This window comes from Seriola aureovittata, chromosome 7 (genome assembly GCF_021018895.1).
Source record: "Seriola aureovittata isolate HTS-2021-v1 ecotype China chromosome 7, ASM2101889v1, whole genome shotgun sequence".
Lineage (NCBI taxonomy): Eukaryota > Metazoa > Chordata > Actinopteri > Carangiformes > Carangidae > Seriola > Seriola aureovittata.
Window position 1 is genome coordinate 11318657 of NC_079370.1, and position 21635 is coordinate 11340291.

Consider the following 21635-nt stretch of genomic DNA (forward strand, 5'->3'; position numbering starts at 1 on the left):
TCACCAACTAGCCTGTCTTTATGTCAATCTCACTAAATTCACACATTTTCCATGGACGTCCTCCAGGATTCAGAGTGATATGAATTGTATCAAGAAAAGAATACAAATGGACTGTGACAGCTGAGGATTATATGCAGCCACAGGCATCAGAATAAATAGTTTTTAGTGCAACACATGTCTGGACAGCTTGGCAGAGCCGATCAGGATAAAATCAGCTACACGGAGAAAACTAAATCCACCAAGCCAGCAACTCTAAAGCCTTTCAGAGGAATGACAATTTCCATTAGTAACACACCTTTCCTGCTTTGTTAAGTGATGCTACTGAAGCAGGACACACATTGTGCCGTGCTCTTGCACATCACAACATTTAAGATGTGCGTCATGACAAAGAAACTGCCCATTGATTAGTTTCCCAAGACGCATCCTTCGTTTCACTTCAAAACAACAAATGATCATTATGTATGAACCTGTGCTGCATGAAACTCGCTCACACATCATATATTGTGACCTCATTAAGCACCATCCTATTTGTATCAAATAAGAACCACACACACAAACGCTGCAAATGTGTCATTCCAAATTCAATTAACCCTCTGCTGCAGGGCAGAGTCATGCATAAATAATATATAGCAAACTATTGTGACATTAATATTTATGCCTCTACTATTTAGCTTCTTGTCGAGGGGCCTTAGGGACCACAGGTCCTTGCGTCGCCTCCCATCTTTCCGGGACAAACCTGTACATGAGGATTACATGGAGGGGTGTTCAAAGAGCTCCATGCATGTCTCATTGCGTGACATTAGCATGTTGAATAATTCACCACGACATCTCAAGATAAGCGTTGAGTGCCGTGTTACACACACCTTTCAAGGATTAGCTCGAGCTGAGGCATCATGACTGGATCTGGTGTGTGTGTGTGTGAGAGACAACGTTGAACAAAAGAGAGGGACATTGGCTGGCAAGTCCACTTGGCAGTAAAAGCCCCTTTATTTAACTCTCAGACAACCCCTTCATGTACACAGAGCACTACGGCGTCTCCGTTATTGGTCCCTCCAAAGGCCGAGACACTCAAAGTTTGTCCCTGACAGTTTGCAGAAGTGCTGAGTCTGCAATCTGGACCTGAGTGCTGCTTTAATGCACGGCGGTCTCTCACGTCTTCCCGCTCCACTCCGGTCTTTTACTCACTTTACTTGATAACTTTCCCTCTTTTTTCTACCTCCATCTTGTGCCTTGTCCCTCTCATCTGCCCCCTCTCTGCATGTGTGTATTATTCATCTAAAAAGTGACAGCAGGGTAGGCATCTCTGTACGTTAAATAAGGAGAGAGTCTCTGCTCCATTATTGATGCCAGGTCCGCTGTTTGTTTGGGAAGAGCTTTGATAGGAAAAGAGGAGACAATAGAATAATAAAGGCAGGATTATGAAACAGGAATGAGAGGAGGATGATAGGATTGCGTTTGTGCATACGAATGTGCTTCTTTCACTCCTCTCCCCTCTCGTTCTGTGTGTGGTGTGGGTGTAAATACTCTTTTCTGTTGTGCAGGGGTGACATGCATTAGTTCATGGCTGTCCCCTCTGCCACTGGAGTGTTCACTTCAGCTGAGTGACCCTCTCTCCGCTCTCTCCATCCATTTCTCTTTCCACCCAACACTTTCCCTCTCTGTGTGGCCATGCATGCACCGACACTCTTGAGCGCTAAGTGTAGTGCTGTCGTTCATGTCACGCCTCTTTGACGGCAGATGTATGCTACTTTCATGCACACTTACCAGATCCCCCCTCCCCCGCCCACCTGACACTCATCAGAATTTAGGTGTTAACATTAATGTAGGCTAAAGGGGTGTGAGTGTGTGAGTGTGTGTAATATGCCTTAACACCAATGTAAATGTGTCTGCAATGAGTACACAGAGCCACTGAGCTCACAGGTAACAACCACGATACACACACACATGCACATACACACTTTCACAAAAAATTCCCACAGTGCCTGCAAGCGTTCTGGGCAGCGGTCAGGTCGTGTTTTGTCTTTTGTCCACTCATCCACCCATCTCCACCCATCCTTTATACGCTCCAGATGCTCCCACCCACAGACAGTCAGTCAAGGACAAGGCCTACACCAAACCATCATTACAAACAACCACAGCAAGAGAGTGATACGCCAAGACAGAGCGGGAGCAGGAGGAGGAGGAGGAGGAGGGTGGAGGAGTGAGGAAGGAGGGGGATTAACGCGATTCCAGAAATAAGCATGCACATGTCAAAGAGAGTTATCAAAAACTCTCTGGTGGTTAAGCTGAATGACAGTGCAGCTGCAACAAACAGCACTTAAGTCAGGTTAGATGACAGAGCAAGGAGTTGCAGAACAGGCAGCAACAGGCACAGGTAGGAGGACATTTCACAAAAGCTGTTTCCTGATGGAAACATTTGAAAAGTTAATGTACTTGTTCACTTTGCCGATGGTTAGGGTTGGGTTATGCTAGAAAAGACATAGTTTGTACAATATCTTGTGGGAAGTAAGAAGTGTGTATAGCTGGTACAAGAGAAAATCCGACCCCCTAAGAGCCGGGAGACACGATAAATATAGATAGGCATACATTTTCAAACAGACTTAGTGTTGCACTTGGTTGTCCGTAGGAAAAGTGACAGAAAATGTTGCATAACAAAGAAAAAAAAGAAAGCAAGAGAGAAATTCAAACCCTGGATACTAGGGAGCTGCAGGGAAGCTGAGTTGCGCTTCCAATTCACTGAGTCTTGCCTCCATCACGGCAAATAAACTGCATTTCTTATATTTATCCTTATCACTAAATAAGGCATAGGAATAACTAAACATAGAGAGAGCAGGACAGTGACATGGAGAGAGAGAAGCTATCAGTAGCTGCTAAGCTAAAGAAACTAGCACATCTTTATTTTTAACTCCCTCTGTTTGATCTGTTTAATTGGTCATTGCGATATTTTACTTCAAAGCCTCTTTTTTGGTCCACTCTTATTACTCATTAATACAAACTCAATGCTTCATGGACAGAAACCCTTTGTGTCTTAACAGCGTTTAAATTGCTCTGCTAACATGCAACAGTAAGAGTATTGTTTCATTTCCGGTTGCTGGCGTTTCTGTTGTTTACATTCTCCTCAGATCTGCTAGTTTCTTTAGCTTAGCAGTTAATTTTAATGATTTCCTTTTTGATTTTGGCGGTTTCAGTCCTCCCTATATCGTCTCCGCACAGCTGGCCAATCGTGGTGTAAAGTGGATGTGAATGTTGAATTGTCTGTTTCAGAAAGTTACAAAAATGTTTGGACCCGAAATATCCCCTATAACTGTACACGTGTGTGTGTGTGTGTGAAGCAGTTATGATGGAGTATACTGGCGTCTTTGGATAAGAAGATCAACACCATTTTCATGTATGTTGGGGAAATAGGAAGCTACCATCAGCAGCACGTTAGCTTAAAAACTGGAAACAACTAGCTTACAAAATGCACCTACTAGCACATCTTTACATGTTTTACTGTATCTTGCTTGTTTAATCCATACATGTAGAAATTTGTTGCACTCGTACTCCAGGAATTAACTAGTACTGTACGTAACTTCCTTTTAAAATACAGATTGACGTTTTTACTCTTCAGTTTTTAATGATTAGTATTCTTACCTTTGTTTCCTGTCTTTAACCTTCTGGATCATCTTATCTGACTCTGAACAAGAAGCAAATAAATGTATTATCCCAAAATGTTGAACTGTTCCTTTAACCCGTTCAGGAATTCCTCTTATCCCTATAGCAAAGTTATAGCACAGTTGATTTGACAACTGGATTAGACATATTTTTGGTTGTGTTTTTAAGACCTAGACAGGCTTGGCTTTGGTAAGAGGGAAAGAATTGTGACGTTATTTAATGAGACCCAATAAAAGCTGTGTTAGCCAAAAATCTTATGGAAAAATACTTGTCAATGGAGCCGCAGTGGAGACGTTTGTCCCTCTCCCAACTTAAGCTCACTGGAGGGCAGTAATCTGTGCGCCATGGAAATGAAGAATCAAGAGATAAAATATAAAACTTGCTCTTAAAAATCTGTGAGCTCTTGATAGAGAAAAATCTAGACTAACCATCAAAGGCAGAGGCTGCTACAAACATATTTTCATCACCACCTTCACCCTCAACAGCCACTAAGACGAAGGAATGTAAAACTGAGAAGAGATCAGTTTACTCTAATCTCATTGTGTAAATTCTCAATAGCGAAGCCTTCAACAATCAAACCTAGCTCTCCCTCCTTTTGGTCAGTGCCAGCATGCCGAACTGCCAAGTGCAGCTTTAATGTGAAACTCAAAACTGCAAACTACATTCCAGTGCCACAGCAGTCCATACCACATGTTCATCTTTCAGTTATATTTTGGCTCTCACTCATTGCCTGTCCGCACAGGCGTATTATCTGTGATGCTATCTGCCACGACACTGACTGACTCAAAGCAGAGAGTCTTGGCTCGCAGCCGCCTGAGGGCTTCGACCTCTCATATCACAAATGACAGATGTGTCATTCATTTGAGGAAAAACGGCCTAATGTTGTTACAGCGCTCTCAACAGCCACAGAAAATTATGCTGCTTTTAAAAATTACATGAAAAAAATGCTGCTAAAAATAACGCCTGGTCACAGTTAAGTGTTGTAGTGTCAGTGATGTGGATGGGGATGCTGCGTCCTCCACTTCCCACCAGCATGCGATTTCTCTCTTCCTGCAGCTCCGTGCACAGGCAGGCCAGAGGATCGAGAGCAGGAAGCTTTTAGTGGCATCCGTCCCACTGTACTCCCACTGTGACAAGCACGCCATTTATTTTCTTATCACACTTTCTCTAATTTATCATGTCCTGAAAAAGACACGGCTTATCACACCCAGGATACGGGTGGTAATCTGCCTAATTAATACCCAGTTAGAGCCAGAAACAGCGGGAAAGATGGCACGAGTGACCTTAAAGCGAGAATGTCAACATGGCGAAAAATTTATAGCTGCTGCCTGGTGTTTTTCTTTTTATGTACAGATAACAAGTGATAGAGGAATCATGTAGATCCTTTACTCAAGTGAGAGTATCAATACAACAAAGTAGAAGCAGTTCTGCAGTCAAACTGTTACTTAAGTAGAAAAAGTCTGAGGGGTCTTGAGATGATTAATGGGAGGGGACAGAAGTTCAGATACACTAATTTATAATTTAATTGTGATATTTTGTATAATTCTACCTCTAATCTTACCTGACTGGATCTTAAACTGTCCAACCATTGAAACCATTTGAGAAGTTTTGAGGTCAAATGTTTCTTTGACGAATCTCACAGACCTCTCTAGAACAAGGTCTGACCAGGTACCCCAATGAGACACAGCTTTTTTGAAAGCTTTATTAGTTTGTCACTTCTGTTTATAGTATAATAATATTATACTATTACATACTATAGATTATATAGTATATAATCTTAAGCTCTAGCTGTCAAATATATGTAGATGGTACTAAAAAGTGCAATACGTTCTTCTGAAAAGTAGAAGGGTAGAAGTACAGCTGCGTTTCAACCAGAAAAGCCCCCAGAACTAGAAGTTCGATCAAGCACCGCGGTGGAAACGTGGCTGTAGAAATTGATTTAAAAGGGAAATCCTAAACAAAAGTACTTTCAAGGTACAGTAGTGGACTAACACCTGCAAAACCTTTCTGCCTGGCTGGATTTCTTTCAAACATGTCAGTATACCGTCTGAGCAGCCTGTTGCCTTTCGGTCAAAATCACTTGAGATTACTTTTTCAGGGTAAGATTAATAGCTTAATTTCTGGATATACATAGCTCGGTGAGCATCGCTGCAGCTTCACTCGTCCGTGAGGGGAAGAGCTGGAGGGGCATCAGGTGTGTCTCCTGCGCAGGCCTTTCCCTTCAGTGTGGTGTGTTACTCCGATGTGAACACGCAATCCGCAACGCAGATCCAACAATTTAGAGGCCGGCCGTTGAGCTTCACATCAACACCTCACATCAACAAAGCATGTGGGCGAATGCATCAACACTTACATAGGCAGCATGTGAGAGTGATAAATCAAATTCCCCGTCACTTACATACTCTGGAGTTTGTCTGCATGCAGAGAAGCAACTAGAGACTAGCTTTTATACTCCTAACTGAAAGACTAACAATGATCCTTCCTTATGGTTTGTGGTGTGAAAACAGACAAGAGTAGGGGTTGTTAAAGGTGGATACGCAGATATACTCTCAAAAGCAGAGGACAGACAATAAACTACAGAGAGACAGAGAGTAAACGCATCAGTTCACAGGCATTCATTGCCCATAAGTCCAGACAGACACATTACTGCAATCAAAGCCGTGGCAGACGCCAAATCCTCCCTTCACTGCATAACTAGATGCTTCAACTTATTTGGATTTATATGGACGTCCATGATATTGGGTTAATACTGTATTATAGAGCGCTCTGTTTCACTTACACAAACAGAGTCAGTAGGCCAGCAACACTGTGCAGCCTTGCTCCCTCTCTGTCATTCTGTCTCATCTTAGTCCAGGCCATCTGTTACAGACGCAGCTCAAATCTGTGGCATGAGGCTGACATATAAGTTACCTCTGTTATAGACCATTACTGACACACACCTCGCAGTAAACTAAAGCCAATGTGAGATGAGCAAGAACAGGTGCAGCTCTCTCCAATGTGAAGCTCGTCCCCTTTGAAAGTAATTGCGTGCTGACTGTTGAAACCCCCTCAAGTGTTGGGGACAGGATGTAGGAACAGGAGCTATGTATAGGCAGAAGCTAAAGCACGCATGCACCTATAACTAGACACACACACACACACACACACACACACACAGATGTACACATATATACTGTATAAAGGCAGTTTGACTCATCACATTATCATCAGTTCTCGCAAGACAGCCCACTCTGATCTGACAGAACACTTCTTACTTAACTAACAGCCTGACCAGACAGTCTGTCAATCTCACACACACACACACACTCGCTCACACGCTCACTTGCTCATGCAGTTTTCAAGACATAATATTTCCATTCGTGTAGACAAAGCGTGGAGAGTTAAGAGCAGAGAAGCGAGGATGCATCCACAGAAAAGAAAGGGGCGCTGATAACGATACTGGAGGGGGGCAGGGGTCTCTGGCTGTCACATCCATAAGATCATGAGTGACATGAGGGGAGGGGGGGGGGGGGGGGGGGGGGTCTCAGACATCGAACAGAAACGGGTTATGCAACTTATTATTCATTTGTCTCATGCCTTATTTCCATATTCTTTTGTTGCCGGAGCTTGATAGGCCCCGGCACGCACCTGGCACTTCCATGCCAACAAAGTCCTATCTGATGTGCTGCCACAGTGGCACACACACAAACGTGTACATGCATATTCACTCAATCAGACACAATACAGAGCACGTACAACTAACACACAGAGAGCTGTGTGAGCAAGGGGAAAGGTGGTAATTATTCAGGGGGTCCCAAGCTGGAGGTGGAGCCCCAAGAATCCATGGATGAATTGGACTTTCTCGTGGTGCTGCGGCCTTACGTGCCACTGGTTCACACGTTGTCAAAGTGCCCAGAATTCCCAGAGAGCCACATTCTTAGAGAGCTATTACAGAGGCATACCAAGTGTCCATCCTTCACTTGTGGACTCATTACAAGCACATGATGAGAGAGCTGTGTAAACTCTCCATCACGCTATAGCCATAAACACACACACACACACACACACACACACACACACACACACACACGCCAGCAAAGATTTAATGTGAATAGATACATGTGAAAGTTTAGCCCTTACCTTCCTCCGCTGAATTAGGCTGGAAAAACAGACAGAGAGACAGAAAGACACTCCACATCTCCACTACAGAATGACACTGACAGAGAGAGAGAGGGAGGGAGAGAGCATGAAAGAGAGAGAAAGAGGGAGATAGAGTGAGTGTGTGTGAGAGGGAGCGAGAGAGGGAGAGGGGGGTGAGAGAGGGGGTGGAGTCTGTTTGCTCCCTTTATCTGAGGGAGAGAGAGAGAGAGGTTGAGGGGGTGGATAGATGAATGGATGAGGGAAGGAGAAAAATATTTACAGAGCAGCACATACAATAAGTACACTGCCAAGCGAGGAAGTAAACAAAACGCTGTTGTCAGAGAGACAGGAGGAGAGAAAGAGATCAGAGGGAGAGAAAGGAGGAAAGTGGGAGAGACTTCTTTTTTTTTATTATTTGAGAGAAACAAAGGCACAAAGAGAGAGTCAACAAGAGAGAGTGACAGAGAAAGACGGAGGTGGAAAAATGAATAAACAAGTTTGTCTGGTCTCTAAAACTAATGTCTAGACATGTCTGACGGCGTTCGTTCCAGCTCTCCTCTAATGCCTCGCACAAATTTCTTCAAGGCCGCCTGGCAGACTGAGCCTCAAACTGTGGCATCCCTCACACGTCTGAACACTGTGCTAACTTGCATTTTTCAAGCTGTGGCATGTGAAAGTGTACCCAATTTTTTTCCTCCTCTATTTTTTCTTGTTTTTTGCTCACTTCTACTTTTTTTTAATGGAAAATGAATATAATTTCAACACATTTCTGGATCCACTCCATCCCTCATATGACAACACCACCCACCCCCCTCCCCTCCCCTCTTTCTCTCAGACACACTCCTCGCCTCACAGGGCTGCTCATCCAGACAGTATCTAGACACGCACAAACACACACACACACACACACACACACAGAGCTGAACAGCCCTCTGGTCCGTGCATGCCACTCGCTGGTCAGTCTGCAGCACTGCAGCTTGTTGATGGGCTTTCATGCCCCAGTTCACTGGAATGAATAAGACTCCAGTAGACTCTTGCAGGGAGATGTTGCCTATTGGCTTGACACAGTTAGATGGCCCCATTCCCAGCCAGCCGGGGGCCCTTTACCCTCGGCTCTCTGATGTACAGAAGGTAAAGTGGAGGGGGAAATGGATGATGCTCCTCAACTCATTAAGCAGGTATTTAAAACTTCTCAAATCCATCATTTTGTTTTTGTTCTGAAAGAACTTGTTCCCTGTAACACCATGATTGAAATGTGTGTTTTTTGGAGCTGAAACAATTAAATGACAATTCAATTCATAGTCACTCATCAGAAAATTAACTGCATTATTTTATAATGATAAAAAAAAAAACTGATTCCAGCCTCTCATATGAGAATATTTCCTGGTCCTTAGTCTGAATAACTTTGGATGTGGACTGCGAGAGATTTTAAGATGTCATCATCATCTCTGGGAACTTGTGATGGCATGTTTTGCTGTTTGCTGACTTATTGACCAAATCGTAAGTCATTTAATTGAAAAAATAATCAGCAAATTAAGTGATAATGAAAACAATCATTAGTTGCTGCCCTCTTTTTTTTAGCTTATGTTCTAAAAAAAATCACCATAATCGCATGTCACCCTCTGGACTTGCTCATAGTATTTGATTTCACTTGAATGTGAGAACAACTACAGCAAAGGTGTGTAATTTTAGATTAATGTTTTCTTTAGAAATGCAATGTGTAAAGTAAAGTTTCAAAGAGGATCCCTTTGAGGTAAATATTCTCTTGCATCTCTACATGTGTTCTGGTTTGGCTTTTGAAGCTGTGTGACTCAAGAGGAAATCTGACCTCATAACTCAACACGACTATGAATATATCATTTAAATGCAACTGTTCAGCAGCAGCAGCAGCAGCCACAGGAAAAAAAAAACTGAGCTCTAGTTTTTAAGTCATGGTTTTATTTCAGTGTTTCAGAGAGTTGCTTAGCTCTACAGTGTGTGACTGAGCAGCTAACCGAGGCTTTGCTGCGGTGCAGACGAGGAAATGGAGTTGCCACAGTGATACCAGACAAACCTCTCACACTTTCACCTCAGCACAAAGACTGCAGTTACGTTAAACATTCATCAAAACAAACTTGCTTTGACTTATGGCGTTACAGAAAGAAAAGAAAAAAACTCTTTATGCTCATAATTCAACGCACACATTTCACATTCACACATTTCGAGATGGACAACTCTATTTCCTTTTTAGTTTCTCAAAGCAAGTGTCACTCATGTTATTACAGCAGGAGAAGAGAGGACTTTATAATAAAACAACAGTAAAGGTCAACTTTTATCTGAATCCCACACACACTGAACCTTCGTCACTTCTCATTTCTGTTTTCTCGCAAAAACAGATAACAAAAGAGCAAAATATACATATTAAAGATGTGCATACTGTGGAGAACTGCAAAGCAACATCGTGGCATTCACTGGCAGTAACAGTATTTCCAGAGGGCAAGGAAAATCAGTGGAAGTAAGAGGATTGTGAAAAACAAACATACTAACACAACTAAAACCACACATGTCCTAACACATACAAGTGTATTTACATGTAACAGGGATCCACACATGAAACACACAAAACAGTCATTAGGAAGTAGTCAGACTGCCAAAGTGCAAACGAAACACTGCGAAGCTCCAGAGTGCTTCCTCATGAAGAAGATGCAGCTGTACAAACATTGACGCCGCATATATAAGTATGGGTACTGTGCTGTGATAGCTGATCATGATGCAGTAACTGGAGATTCTACGATATAGACACGATTTCAGACAATTGGACACAAATACATATGATAAGACATTTTCTTTGTGCGTAAACCACTGAAATAAATACAATCAATTTAGAGTTGTTATTCCGTATCACTGCCTCACATGGCTAATGCCTTGTTTGGATTGATATATTTATAATTTAATTATCAGGAGACTTGAATGTGTTTCAAAACGTCCCTCAAACGACGGTTTAACACTGATGAGCGCTTTTGATTTGACGTAACACTGTTATAGAGATTGTGAGATATTTTATTTCGTGAGCTGTGATGCAGTAGCTTGTAGTTACGTATTGATGACAGAAGAGTTTCAAGTAAAGTGATGGATAAATGCCTTTTCTCTGCTCTAACAGTTAGAAGCCATATACAATAACACAAATAGCCACCTGAGTTTTTGTATCCGACTGTTGTGATGCACCACGTAAATGTCTGCACTACAGCAATCTTTTTTTCTGTCATCCTGGTTGTACCCTGCAGTGAAATCATTAAACTGAATTAAAAAGACTTGGCAGTACTAACCTACACCTCATAAAAAACAATACGTGTGAAGCAGACACCACCGATTTACAGAACTGTCCTTGAGTTACTTCTTTATCAGCGTAACCGCTCCAGACTTCAAACAGCATACATTAACACAAACATCCTCCGCTCTCAGACGACGGCATCATACATATTTTGCTTAGACGTGCTTAAATATACTTATTTAAATCTATAGTCAGTGCTTTTTGTGCACCCAAGAGAGGAGAGGGACTGCTGCGGCACCTCCATGTTTATTCTGTCTATTCAAGAAAACATGGATCCCTTCCCCTGGCAGCTAGGCACACCAGGCAGGCAGACAGGACAGCAAGTCAAGTCTTTTTTGGGTCAAACTACTGCGCTCCAAAACCGGCTTTTCAGGCTTGACCTCAATACATAAACCCCCCTTAAATCCTGCAACCTTTTAACACGGGGGGTAGCTGAAGACCTGGGACTTAGCACTGAACATATGTTTATCCTCTTATATGGATCGATATGCACGGAGCTGGCGCCGGGAATGTCAACACATATTAAGTAATGATAATTCTGTTAAGTTTGGCCCATGTTTAAAGCAGGATTACAGGGATTTCTGTCAATTATTTTAGCATTTGTAAGTGGGGAATCGTTAAAAACACAATTTAATTGAAAAAAGGCACATTAAAAACATACAATAAAAAACTAAAATCTCATTTCTGCATTAATACACTGAGTTGGCTTTTTCTAAACACATCCTCGCTGCTCTTGTGTGAGTTATGAAATATAACTCCTTACAGTATCTATGTGCTTGGAACCTGTTTGTCTGCATTATACCCTAAGGCTTCATTTCTTTTTTCTAAAGATGCTCATGGTTTCCCTGAGGGAAGATCCACCATGGGAACCTTTTCTGTGGGAGACATTGGTGCAGGTTCTTTGCCGTCTGGCAGGCCGACAACCACCGACTCAGGTGGGGAGAGGGTGGGTTTCCCTGTACTGGCAGCGAATCCCTGAGCAATGTCGTCAAAGGTTCTTCCTTTGGTTTCAGGCACTCGCAGGAAGGTGAAGATGAAGAAGAAAATGAGGAGGACTGTGAAAATGATAAAGACGTACGGGCCACAGATTTCCTGAGAGAAGAGGAGAGATGTGTTTGTTGTGGGATAAACTGCAAGGTAAGTTCAAACCACTCGTTCATGAAGAGCATTTGGGTGTAGTACATGTATTCATACCTCCAGTTTAGGGAAACCAAGCCCCACCAGGAAGTTGGCGGTCCAGTTGGAGAAACCGGACACGGCCATGGCAGCAGGTCGGGGCCCCTGGGAGAAGAGCTCAGCCACGATGAACCAAGGAATGGGACCTGGACCCATCTCAAAACTGGCAACAAAGCCTAACACAGCCACAATGGCCAGGTAGCTTAGAGACGGTGTGGTCTGCTGCTCGGAGAGAGAAACAGAGAGAAAAGAGTATTGTAATGAGGGAACATTAGAGAGACATTTTATTTCCGCAGGCAAAAAGCTCAAAGAACATGAACTTACCACTAAAGAGAGCGAGATTGTCATAACGAGGGCACAAATGGCCATTCCAGCCAGTCCAATCAGGTGCAGCGTCCTTCGCCCCGCCTTTTCAACTAGGAAGAGCTGGTTCGGGGGAAAAAAAAAGGGATTGATAAATAATCCAGAAAATATAAAACACACTACATTGTGAGAAAACAAATCAGGTAGTCAAACACTTACAGAGACAACAGTAAACACAGTGTTGACGACTCCAGCTCCGATAGTAGCGTAGATGGGTTGAGTTACACCAGCGGTGTCAAATAGGCCTGTGGAGTAGTAAAAGACCTGAGAGGGGAGAAAGAGGAAGAGTTACTATTTGGGGCTGCTATTGATCTCATATTAACGTAAGTTCAGTCTTTAAATAACATCACATTGATCTGTATTAATTGATTTTTTTTGGCAACTTTGGGCAGAGCACCAAGCTCTAATCACACACTGACATATTACCACCTTTTAAAGTTGATAAGGCAAAACTGCTAGTTTACACTTATAGCAAACATGAAGCAAATTAGCAAACATGAAGCATATTAACATACATTTGGAGTTTTTCGTCTGGCAACCTGACGAATCTAAGTCTAATATTCACTCTCTTTTAGCTTCGTTTTGGTCTCCACCAACTTCTGAGGGAAATATCTTCTTCCTTAGCTGCTAAATGCTCCTCTATGTACACCAGCAAGTTGCTAACTTTGTCTGCTGTTTGGCACTGGGCAGGTGGTGTACAGTGAGATTCTTAGATAGGGAGCTAAAACAATAAATGTTGTGTGCTGTAAAGGCAAAACAATGAGCTAATAGAAGCTAAAATGCTGTGTGGAGGTGAGCTGAACAGCAGAGTCAGGTGATAGTTCTTTGTGTAAAAATACATAATGTAAAAAATATTGATTAGTAAAGCTTTAACTCTTTTGAACAGTGACAAAGTTGGAACGAGCTGCATTGTGTAGAATTGTACTAGCTAGTGGGTGATGTAGGTCGTGAGTGTTAATGTGTCTGTCAGTGGTCAGTCGATGTCAATCGATGTTGTAGCCTTTAGCTGCGGGCTGCAGCAGTTTCACTGTGATTGTCGGGTCAGACGCTTGAACTGTCAACACGTTCAGTCAGCCTGGTTACATGACCTTATTAACAAAATACCTATTCCCATTGACCCTCAGAGGATTACATTATTCCACTCAATCTAACATTGCCTGGAGCCAAGAGGCTTCTCCTGTCATCTGCTTGTCTGAAACAGTCGTATCAATTCAATGAATGCTCCTTTAAAGATTCAAGTTTGAGTTTAAAGACTGCCTGCCCACTTCATGTAGACTGACATCTGATGATTACAACATTATACCTCTATAACTATGATGTCTACTCACAGCGTTGATGCCAGACAGCTGCTGAGAGAGCTGGAGGACGATAGCGATAATGATTGGTTGGCGATATTTTGGGGAGCGGAAGAGTTCGGGGATGGTCACTTTCTTTTCCATGGCCATCTTCATCCCTTCTTCCTTCATCTCTTGAATATCGTCGCTCACATCTTCACTGCCCCGCAGGCGCACCAGTGCTACAAGGAGAAGACGGGATGGATGAACAGAGAGGAAGTCAGTACATTATTATGCAAATATAATGTCAAAGAAAAGAGAGGCTGCAAAGGTCTAGGAACATCACATAACATGATAAAATTTTAATAAATCACAAAGCCACCTCATCTTCATGACATGCTTCAATCCACGGATCATTAAAAATCCATGAGTCATTCTAGATTCAGTCTTATTAAAACCTGACGCTGCCATCTTGTTGGCAGCGTCTCAACTGTTTCCAGACTGACCTTTTCTTGCCTCCTCCTCCTGGTTGAGGACAATGAGCAGGTAGCGGGGGCTTTCAGGGCAGAAGGGCAACATGATGCTCTGCAACACGGCGGGCAGGGCGGTCAGAGCCAGCAGCAGAGGCCACAAAGTGTCTGAGCCCAGCAGAAACTCGAGACCAAAGATCTAAAATACAGAGACAACAGGGAATGAAGTATTTGTAATGGATGTATTTAAATCTGTTTAAGTGAAATGGAGCAGTCTCAGAAAAATACCCTCATGAGGGCAGGGTACCTGAAAATGCTATATGTTCTATAATCACCATATCACACCCCCCGTACCTGTGCCACCAGGATACCAATCACTACACCCAGCTGGTGCAGAGTGCCGAAAGCTCCTCGGAGAGCGGTGGGAGCGATCTCGCCCACGTACATGGGAGTCAGTCCCGTGCACAGACCGCAGAACACACCAATGACCAAGCGGCCGACAATGACCATCTCAAAAGATCGACTCAGGGTCGACAAGCCCATCAGACCACCGCCAATAAGAGCGAGGATATTATTTATCAACATGGACTTGCGCCTGGTGATGACAATGAAGAAGGAAGGACATAGTTAGTGAGAGTAAAGAGAAAAACTAAAAAAAAAAAGCAACTGTACAAAGTCTGAAAAAGAGGCTGCAACTTTTTTTTTTCTTACAAAATTTGCAGTTTATTTTCTCAATTCATTGACTAACTGTGATTTCCCAGGGTTCAAACTGATCAGTCCAAACACAAAGATAGTGAATTTATGAATTTATGAAAAGAAAAGTATCAAATCTTCACATTTGAGAGGCTGATACCAGCAAATGTTTGCCATTTGTGCTTGCTAAGTGAAGGCATTTCTTGATCTATCATCAATTACACTATCTAGTATCTTGTATTAAAGCATTTTCTGCACCTCTGTGTTTAGTCCTTTTGTGCTCACCTGCCAAATTTGTTGACCATGGCTCCAACAGAGAAGGATCCGATCATGCCTCCCACACTGAAGATGGCCACAGAAAAACTCCACACCATGGTGTTTGTTCCTTTGCTGAAAGGCTCCCCGTACCGCTCCATAGACACATTCTGGAAAAACCTGCGCAGTTTCTGTCACACCACAGAAAAGAATGGCAAAGTTAGAGGCGGCTGCTTCTAAGAGAGCTTTTGTCTTATGTAGGAGACTGTGCTTAATGTATATTAGGGAGGATTTGACATATCCACATGGGGGCAGTAAAGCTTTTAGCATTGGTTTATTGCACTGCCAAACCTCATGTCTGGCACCTTAACTTAATTTAGTTCAGAGCAGACCTACTTATAAAACCAAACCAGATACTTGATACAAAAAACAGAGTCTTTAACTGTGTGTCACTGTAGAAGATTACTACAATCTTAATACCAGAAAATGAGAGAAGATGTGGTATTGTATCGCTGTCTGAAAACATGGAGACACTAAATGTCCAGTATTCATCCAGCTGGTGTGGCTAGCATACTGCAAACACTCACACATCCAGAGCAACACACACACCTGCTCTGGCGCATTGATGACCCCAGTGTTGTAGCCAAACTGTAGCGAGCCGATGACTGCTGTTGAAACGCAGTAGAGAAGGTAGACTGTCAGCTTCTTCTTCGGCTGTTGATGGAGAAACAGACAGAGAAATGTGACGGATTAAAACAATGAGTGGGTGCATCTCATGTACAATCATCCCCTCAGTCTTCATGGTGGACAAGGCCTGTCCCTGGCTCTACAAAGCTCTCGTTGTTTATAGTGACACTGGTAATTACAACAATGAGCCTTTCTACATCTGCTCTCCTTCCTTGTTTTCAGCCCGCTGCATTAGAAACTGCAGGCTCGCTGCACTGCTGTGAGAGACAGGTATTACAACACTGGGCTCCAGGACTCGCAGCTCTGAGGTACTTCTCAGCTAAGTAGCTAAATACACCCCGAGAGAATAAGACTGAATCCTATTGTAAGTGTTTTTTCCCCGCTGGTTTCAGAATTAAAGTGGATTTAGCTCCTAATAACAAGCTAATACACCTGACATTAATCCCTTGCATGGCAGGGGAGTGAAACTTACAATATGTTAAAGTATCAAAGCAAGCAGAACTGAAGGTAGTCATTAGTTTGAATAAAGTCGCCAGTTCCCAGTCTATTATGTAGAGACATGTCAAAGATGAACATCCCCAAACAAAGTTTCACTTTGACTTAAGAACTAACCCAATCTCTTATGTATTTACTATGATGCTTAAACTTTCTAAAAAGTTTTGTAAAAGTTATTAATCATATCCAGAGTTAAAGTCCAAAAAGGCTCAATAATGAAAGAAAATCCATAAATCCAACCTGCTGCTGTTTCAGCACTAACTCGACTTTGCAACATCACTGAAACATTCATGATGTCCACCAGCAAATGAATACACTGTTTTGTACAATTTGTAATCACAGTCAAGTCAAAAAATAACCTCATGTAGCAACAAACATGTTCAAAGCCCGGCACAGCGAGTTTTGTCCCACGCATTTACCGTACATGATATCACTATCTGCACAGATAAAATACCAAATTCCTCCAAATGTCATGAAACAGTGTGTTCATTTGGAAAAAATGCCTTAATATGAAAATCAAAAGGGAAGTTAAAAGAGTCTCCCTCTTCTGATCTACTGAGTTTCAACTGAGAACTCCAGGTTCCTTATTGACAACAAAAGCATTAGAAATGTATTTTAAGCACATGATATTCACGGCTGCTTGTATCAGGTGCCTGTTGAGTTACCATAAACCACCACTCGACACAGTGAAACAGCACAAGAGGAAGTGAAGAATTACTTGAAATGATGACAGTGGAATGATGTCAGAAAATATTTCACCACAGTCAGATAGTGGTATAGTTGTAATCAAGCTACACCGTGTTTCTAAGAGTGATATGATGGTCCAACAAAAGCCGAACGTACTGGCGTTACGTCTGTGACGGACAGAGAGTATCTTGAATGTCTTGAAAATAGGAAATGCTGCATATGTGATAAAGTGACAGGGGGAAGGAAATACAACTCGCTGGTAAAAGAAATGCATGATAAAGTTGAGGAGGGAAAAAATAATAAGTGATCTAATGGTTGATAATAATAATCAAATAATGTTACATCTGTTATTTTACAATCAATACATTGAAGTCGAACAAGATGACCTCAGATAACCTAAAAAGAAAATAAAGGGTGCAGCACAGTCTTATCTTTCTAGAGGATTTTTAGATGAGGAACAACTGCATGCAAGTGTGTGGTTGTGTGTGTACATGTGTGTGTGTGTGTGTGTGTGTGTGTGTGTCTGTGTGTGTGTGTGTGTGTGTGAAACAGATATGTCAGATAGATCTGCAGGGGCACGTTGCTGTTGAGTAAGATTTAGACAAGATGACTCCACCTTTTAATCACCCTCTTGTTACAACAGTGTCTCTAACTGGGGAGCGTCCCACTGAGTGAGAAGCGTCGTGTATGTTATGGCCATGATGCAGCTGACGGTGTATCAACATGTTGTGAGGCATGTGGCTGCGCTGGCATGTATTCATTTGACCAACCTCTGCAGCTGTAGATACAACATATACCTGTTCACATTCGTCATTCCGCACACTGTCAAAAAAACTTATGATCGATAAGCAACCGCGATTAATTATTGATTACCTGCCAAGAAATGTAAACAGTAATGCGAATACTCACTGAGCTGAGATTAGTGCTCAGAAAATATGGACTTGTTGAACTTTTGCACTTCCAACTGTCCGCGCATGAAGATCATGTGATATGACTGAAAGCTCCAGAACAAGTACTAAATTGACCTTGTGGCGACATTTCTTAACTGCTGTTTTCAAGGTCAAGAATGAATTTTACTCTCTTCATTTGGTCATTTCTTGTGCTTACGTTTAGTTATTTTTTTTAACCCCTAACATTAAATTTGTATTTTTTTTTTAGAAAACTTAAGAAATTACTCCAAACCACGTGACACTGTATTTCAACAGCGTTAAGATTTCAGCATTTCACCATCTCTCGCAATAGTCAGAAGAATGATGCTGGACTAACGCCTGCCTCTTTTCTTCAACACTCAACTTCCACATTCATATCATCTTAATCCCTATTTCTCATTCCCACATTTAATACATAGTTACTTCTCTTATTTTTAACTATATTGCATTTACCTTTTGTTGTGTCTCTTCATGAACCTTAGCTTTGCAGCCATCCTGTTACACAATTTTCTCTTCAGCTCAGCACATCTGATTAATATTCACCGGGCAAATGCGTATCACGGTGCACTCATTTTGTGCATTTTGCAGGGCATGCCAGTATTAGAGTAGTATGATGGGCAGCTACACCAACACAGTGGATGTGAAAATCTTAAGTAACCGCCATTAAAATGAAGTAACTGCATGCAACATGTTTCAAAACAGAAACCACAGGAAAGGTTAGCAAAGGCACAGCGAGTTCAGAGACAGCAGAAAATTCATGTTGATTTTAATTTTTTTTTTTCAGTTGACAAACACTTGGTGTTTACAAATTTATCACCAGTTTTCACCAGTACCAAGTTGTCAACCCTCCCCTTTTTCCAGATCTCTCTTCATCATTGCTATTCACTCAACCCACCTCTCTACGCAAGCATACAAATTAAAGCAAGAAACTAACTTGCACACTCAAGTTCAAACTTGCCATCCACCAGCCCAGTCTCCCTGTCTTTCCCTATTAGTCACATCCTGAAGTACACATCTCACATCCCCAGTTCCTGCTCTTGCCAGAGAGGAAAAATACAGAATTACCAGCCTATATAAGACAGTCTAAGTCACTGGGAGGTGCTGGGACAAAACAGGCTCAGTAAAACAAACATTGGGCAACAGCCAGGCTGACACTCTTCCTCAGGGAAGCACTGGGAATTTTAACAGACGATAAAATATGTGTTTACGTTGTATGTGAAAAATGATTGTAAGTTTAGAAAAAATGACAGCGTTGCAGAAGCAGATACCCAGCACAGCAGTAAACCAGGAAACTATTATATTCACCTTCTCATCCTCCATCCGCTCCATCTTTGCTGCTTGTTAGAAGATAATCCGAGGAAAACCACAGGAACGCTTCAGATCACACACTGAGGCTTCTTGCACTGAGCTGCTTTTTACTCCTTATGAACACACCCCTCTGGGACAAGCAGTATAAATACCTGAAAAGAAACAAACACAGGAAGCAGATATGATAACTCTGTAGCAAACATTCATTATACTTCTTCTTAAATAAAGAGACAAAAACATCTTCAGCATTACAATATTAAAATAGATCCCGAGGCTTCGGACTGAAACTACTACTATTCCCTACATCTTCTACCAGTAAAGACTGTGGACTACAGACCTACAGAACTCAGTGCACAACCCGGCCCAGACAGATGAAGCACTTTGCTGCACTCTCTGAATTCAACAGGAGTCAGTGAGTAAACCCCTCCCTCTGCTTCCCTCTTCACCCTCCTCCTCTGCTCTCTCTAATTATGAAATGTGAAGAGGAAAGTGATGTAACTCGAGCTCTTCAAATGTAATTATTGTCGCTTTGCTTATTCTGAACAATACAGAGATAAAACAGCATCTCAGTGGCCTGCAGAGACTTTAACAATCCACATGGTGCGATGGAGCTGCAGGTGATGCTGCGCTACTCGACTGGAATTTAAAAAGAAATTAAGTTGAAAATATTTCATGACATGCTCTGAGTTAGTTTTAATATAATAAAATGATAAACCGAAATCTAAAATTAACTACTGACGAGATTTTTTCCTAGTGACAAACCGCATGAATGAGTCGGAGTGATGAATAAAAATAAATGTTTGTTTACCGGTATGTGGTGCCAGCCCTGATATATCCAGTAAACCCGTCTTGTTCGGACCTGCTTGATATGACAGATGATCAGTCCTTCTTTCTGTCTGTGCTTTTATAGAAAGTGGTAAAGTTTTCAGGCACGTTTTATTCATCCTCTCTTACTCATAAATTCACGAGCGGTCCGCCGTGCGCAAAACACGTAGGCTTGAATTTCCAGTGTATCCGCTGTGTCGTAATGCCGGTGGCAGCGGCGCAGACGCGTTTACGAAGAAATTGGGGACGTGCTCGGGCGAGCGTACGGAGCAGAGATGGAGAACAAACGGCAGCCGGTGAAAGGAGGCTCTGTGCCGCTGCTGGCCCCGTCGGCTGCCCACCGGGGGCGCGAGAACAAAAGGCAATGAGCGCGGAGCTCAGATACAAAGCCCGGTCATGCAAAAATCATAAGACCGGCTCAGTGGGTGGCAAACAAATGGGGAGCCCTCATAATTCTTCATCAGCTATGTCTAATCTTTCACAGCCCACCTAAATCTCAGTCTGGAATTTGACAAGTTTTCCAGAAAAATGCGAGGTTGTAAATCCAGTAAGTGAGCAGGGTAGGTTCCTATTTTTACTGTTCTGGTAATGGTCTGGAAGTGTATTAAACAAAGACTCTCACAAATATGTCCAGCTTCAAGAAACAACTGAAAGATATGAAAGATTATCAGCACAGAGCCTTACAGGAAGGATTTTAAGAAATACTAAGGCAACTGGTGAATACAGCAACAACCAGACAACAAAAACAAGTCTGTAAATAAGTCTGTCTGTTTGAACTTTTCCGATTTTATTCATTAAATTACGTATTCAATTATATATATTATATATATATATTGAAATCCTATGCAGCCCATTAGGCCTACTGAATCCAGGATTTAGTTCCCAGGTTGTTAAAACCAACAAATACCCAGGACATGACCTCTGTGTCCTACAGCAGCCTGGTCAGTATTATACAAGGACAGCTTCTAATTATGCAAAAATAGATAATGGAGTAATTAGGAGTTTTGGTCCTCACCAATCAAAATCACTGTCTTAACTTGGCCTCAAATACCAGGCCGCTCTGTTTCAGCTGGTTTCGGATGGTCTGGGCCCAGCCTTCTGAGCTCTTTTCATCTGACATTTGATCGTATAAATTGTACATAACAGTCCAATTCGAGCAATGTTAGACACACTGTAAACACAGCTAATATCTGCTTTCGGTCTGAACCAAATGAATGGAAATAAGATATTTGGTGTTGCTATCAAAACTAAATATATGTCAATTATTTATATTCCTATTTTAATGCTCTCCTTTGTTACAGTTTTTAGTTTTAAAACAGCATCTAACTTCATGAAAGGCAGATTATTTCTAACAGTACACACAAGTCATGCCTTTTTGAACTGGTGAGAA

The 21635-nt window shown here is 42.1% G+C and overlaps 2 protein-coding genes across 5 annotated transcripts in view; both read right to left on the bottom strand.

Annotated features, from left to right (window-relative positions):
• The window catches only part of ephb6 (eph receptor B6), a 35913-nt gene extending 28003 nt beyond the window's left edge, over positions 1 to 7910 (bottom strand). Inside the window, exon 1 of the mRNA XM_056380193.1 lies at positions 7774 to 7910. Coding sequence (XP_056236168.1) covers positions 7774 to 7831 — 58 coding nt within the window. The 5' untranslated portion in view covers positions 7832 to 7910. The remainder of the gene's footprint in view (positions 1 to 7773) is intronic.
• A 1781-nt stretch (positions 7911 to 9691) lies between these two features.
• slc2a3b (solute carrier family 2 member 3b) lies at positions 9692 to 20447 on the bottom strand. 4 transcript variants are annotated; one of them, XM_056380265.1, is made up of 11 exons: positions 20229 to 20441; positions 19418 to 19572; positions 15924 to 16028; positions 15345 to 15505; positions 14721 to 14961; positions 14403 to 14565; positions 13951 to 14138; positions 12782 to 12886; positions 12584 to 12685; positions 12278 to 12481; positions 9692 to 12175 (listed from the first exon to the last, which is right to left on the bottom strand). In XM_056380265.1, exons 2-11 carry the CDS (start codon positions 19439 to 19441, stop codon positions 11918 to 11920), a joined length of 1551 nt encoding a protein of 516 aa, XP_056236240.1. In that variant the 5' UTR covers positions 19442 to 19572; positions 20229 to 20441; the 3' UTR covers positions 9692 to 11917. The 4 variants fall into 4 exon arrangements, with proteins under 4 accessions (XP_056236240.1, XP_056236237.1, XP_056236238.1 ...); XM_056380262.1 differs by having other exon boundaries at positions 12278 to 12685; positions 20229 to 20447; XM_056380263.1 differs by lacking the exon at positions 20229 to 20441 and adding an exon at positions 19758 to 19820 and having other exon boundaries at positions 12278 to 12685.
• Between the last annotated feature and the right edge of the window lie 1188 nt (positions 20448 to 21635).

Coding starts and splice junctions, on each gene's coding strand:
- slc2a3b (XM_056380262.1), bottom strand. CDS start 19,441: ATGGAGCGGATGGAGGATGAGAAG. Junction 15,506..15,923: donor TCATCAATGCGCCAGAGCAG/GTGTGTGTGTTG, acceptor GTGGTGTGACAG/AAACTGCGCAGGTTTTTCCA. Junction 14,566..14,720: donor TTGGTATCCTGGTGGCACAG/GTACGGGGGGTG, acceptor TCTGTATTTTAG/ATCTTTGGTCTCGAGTTTCT.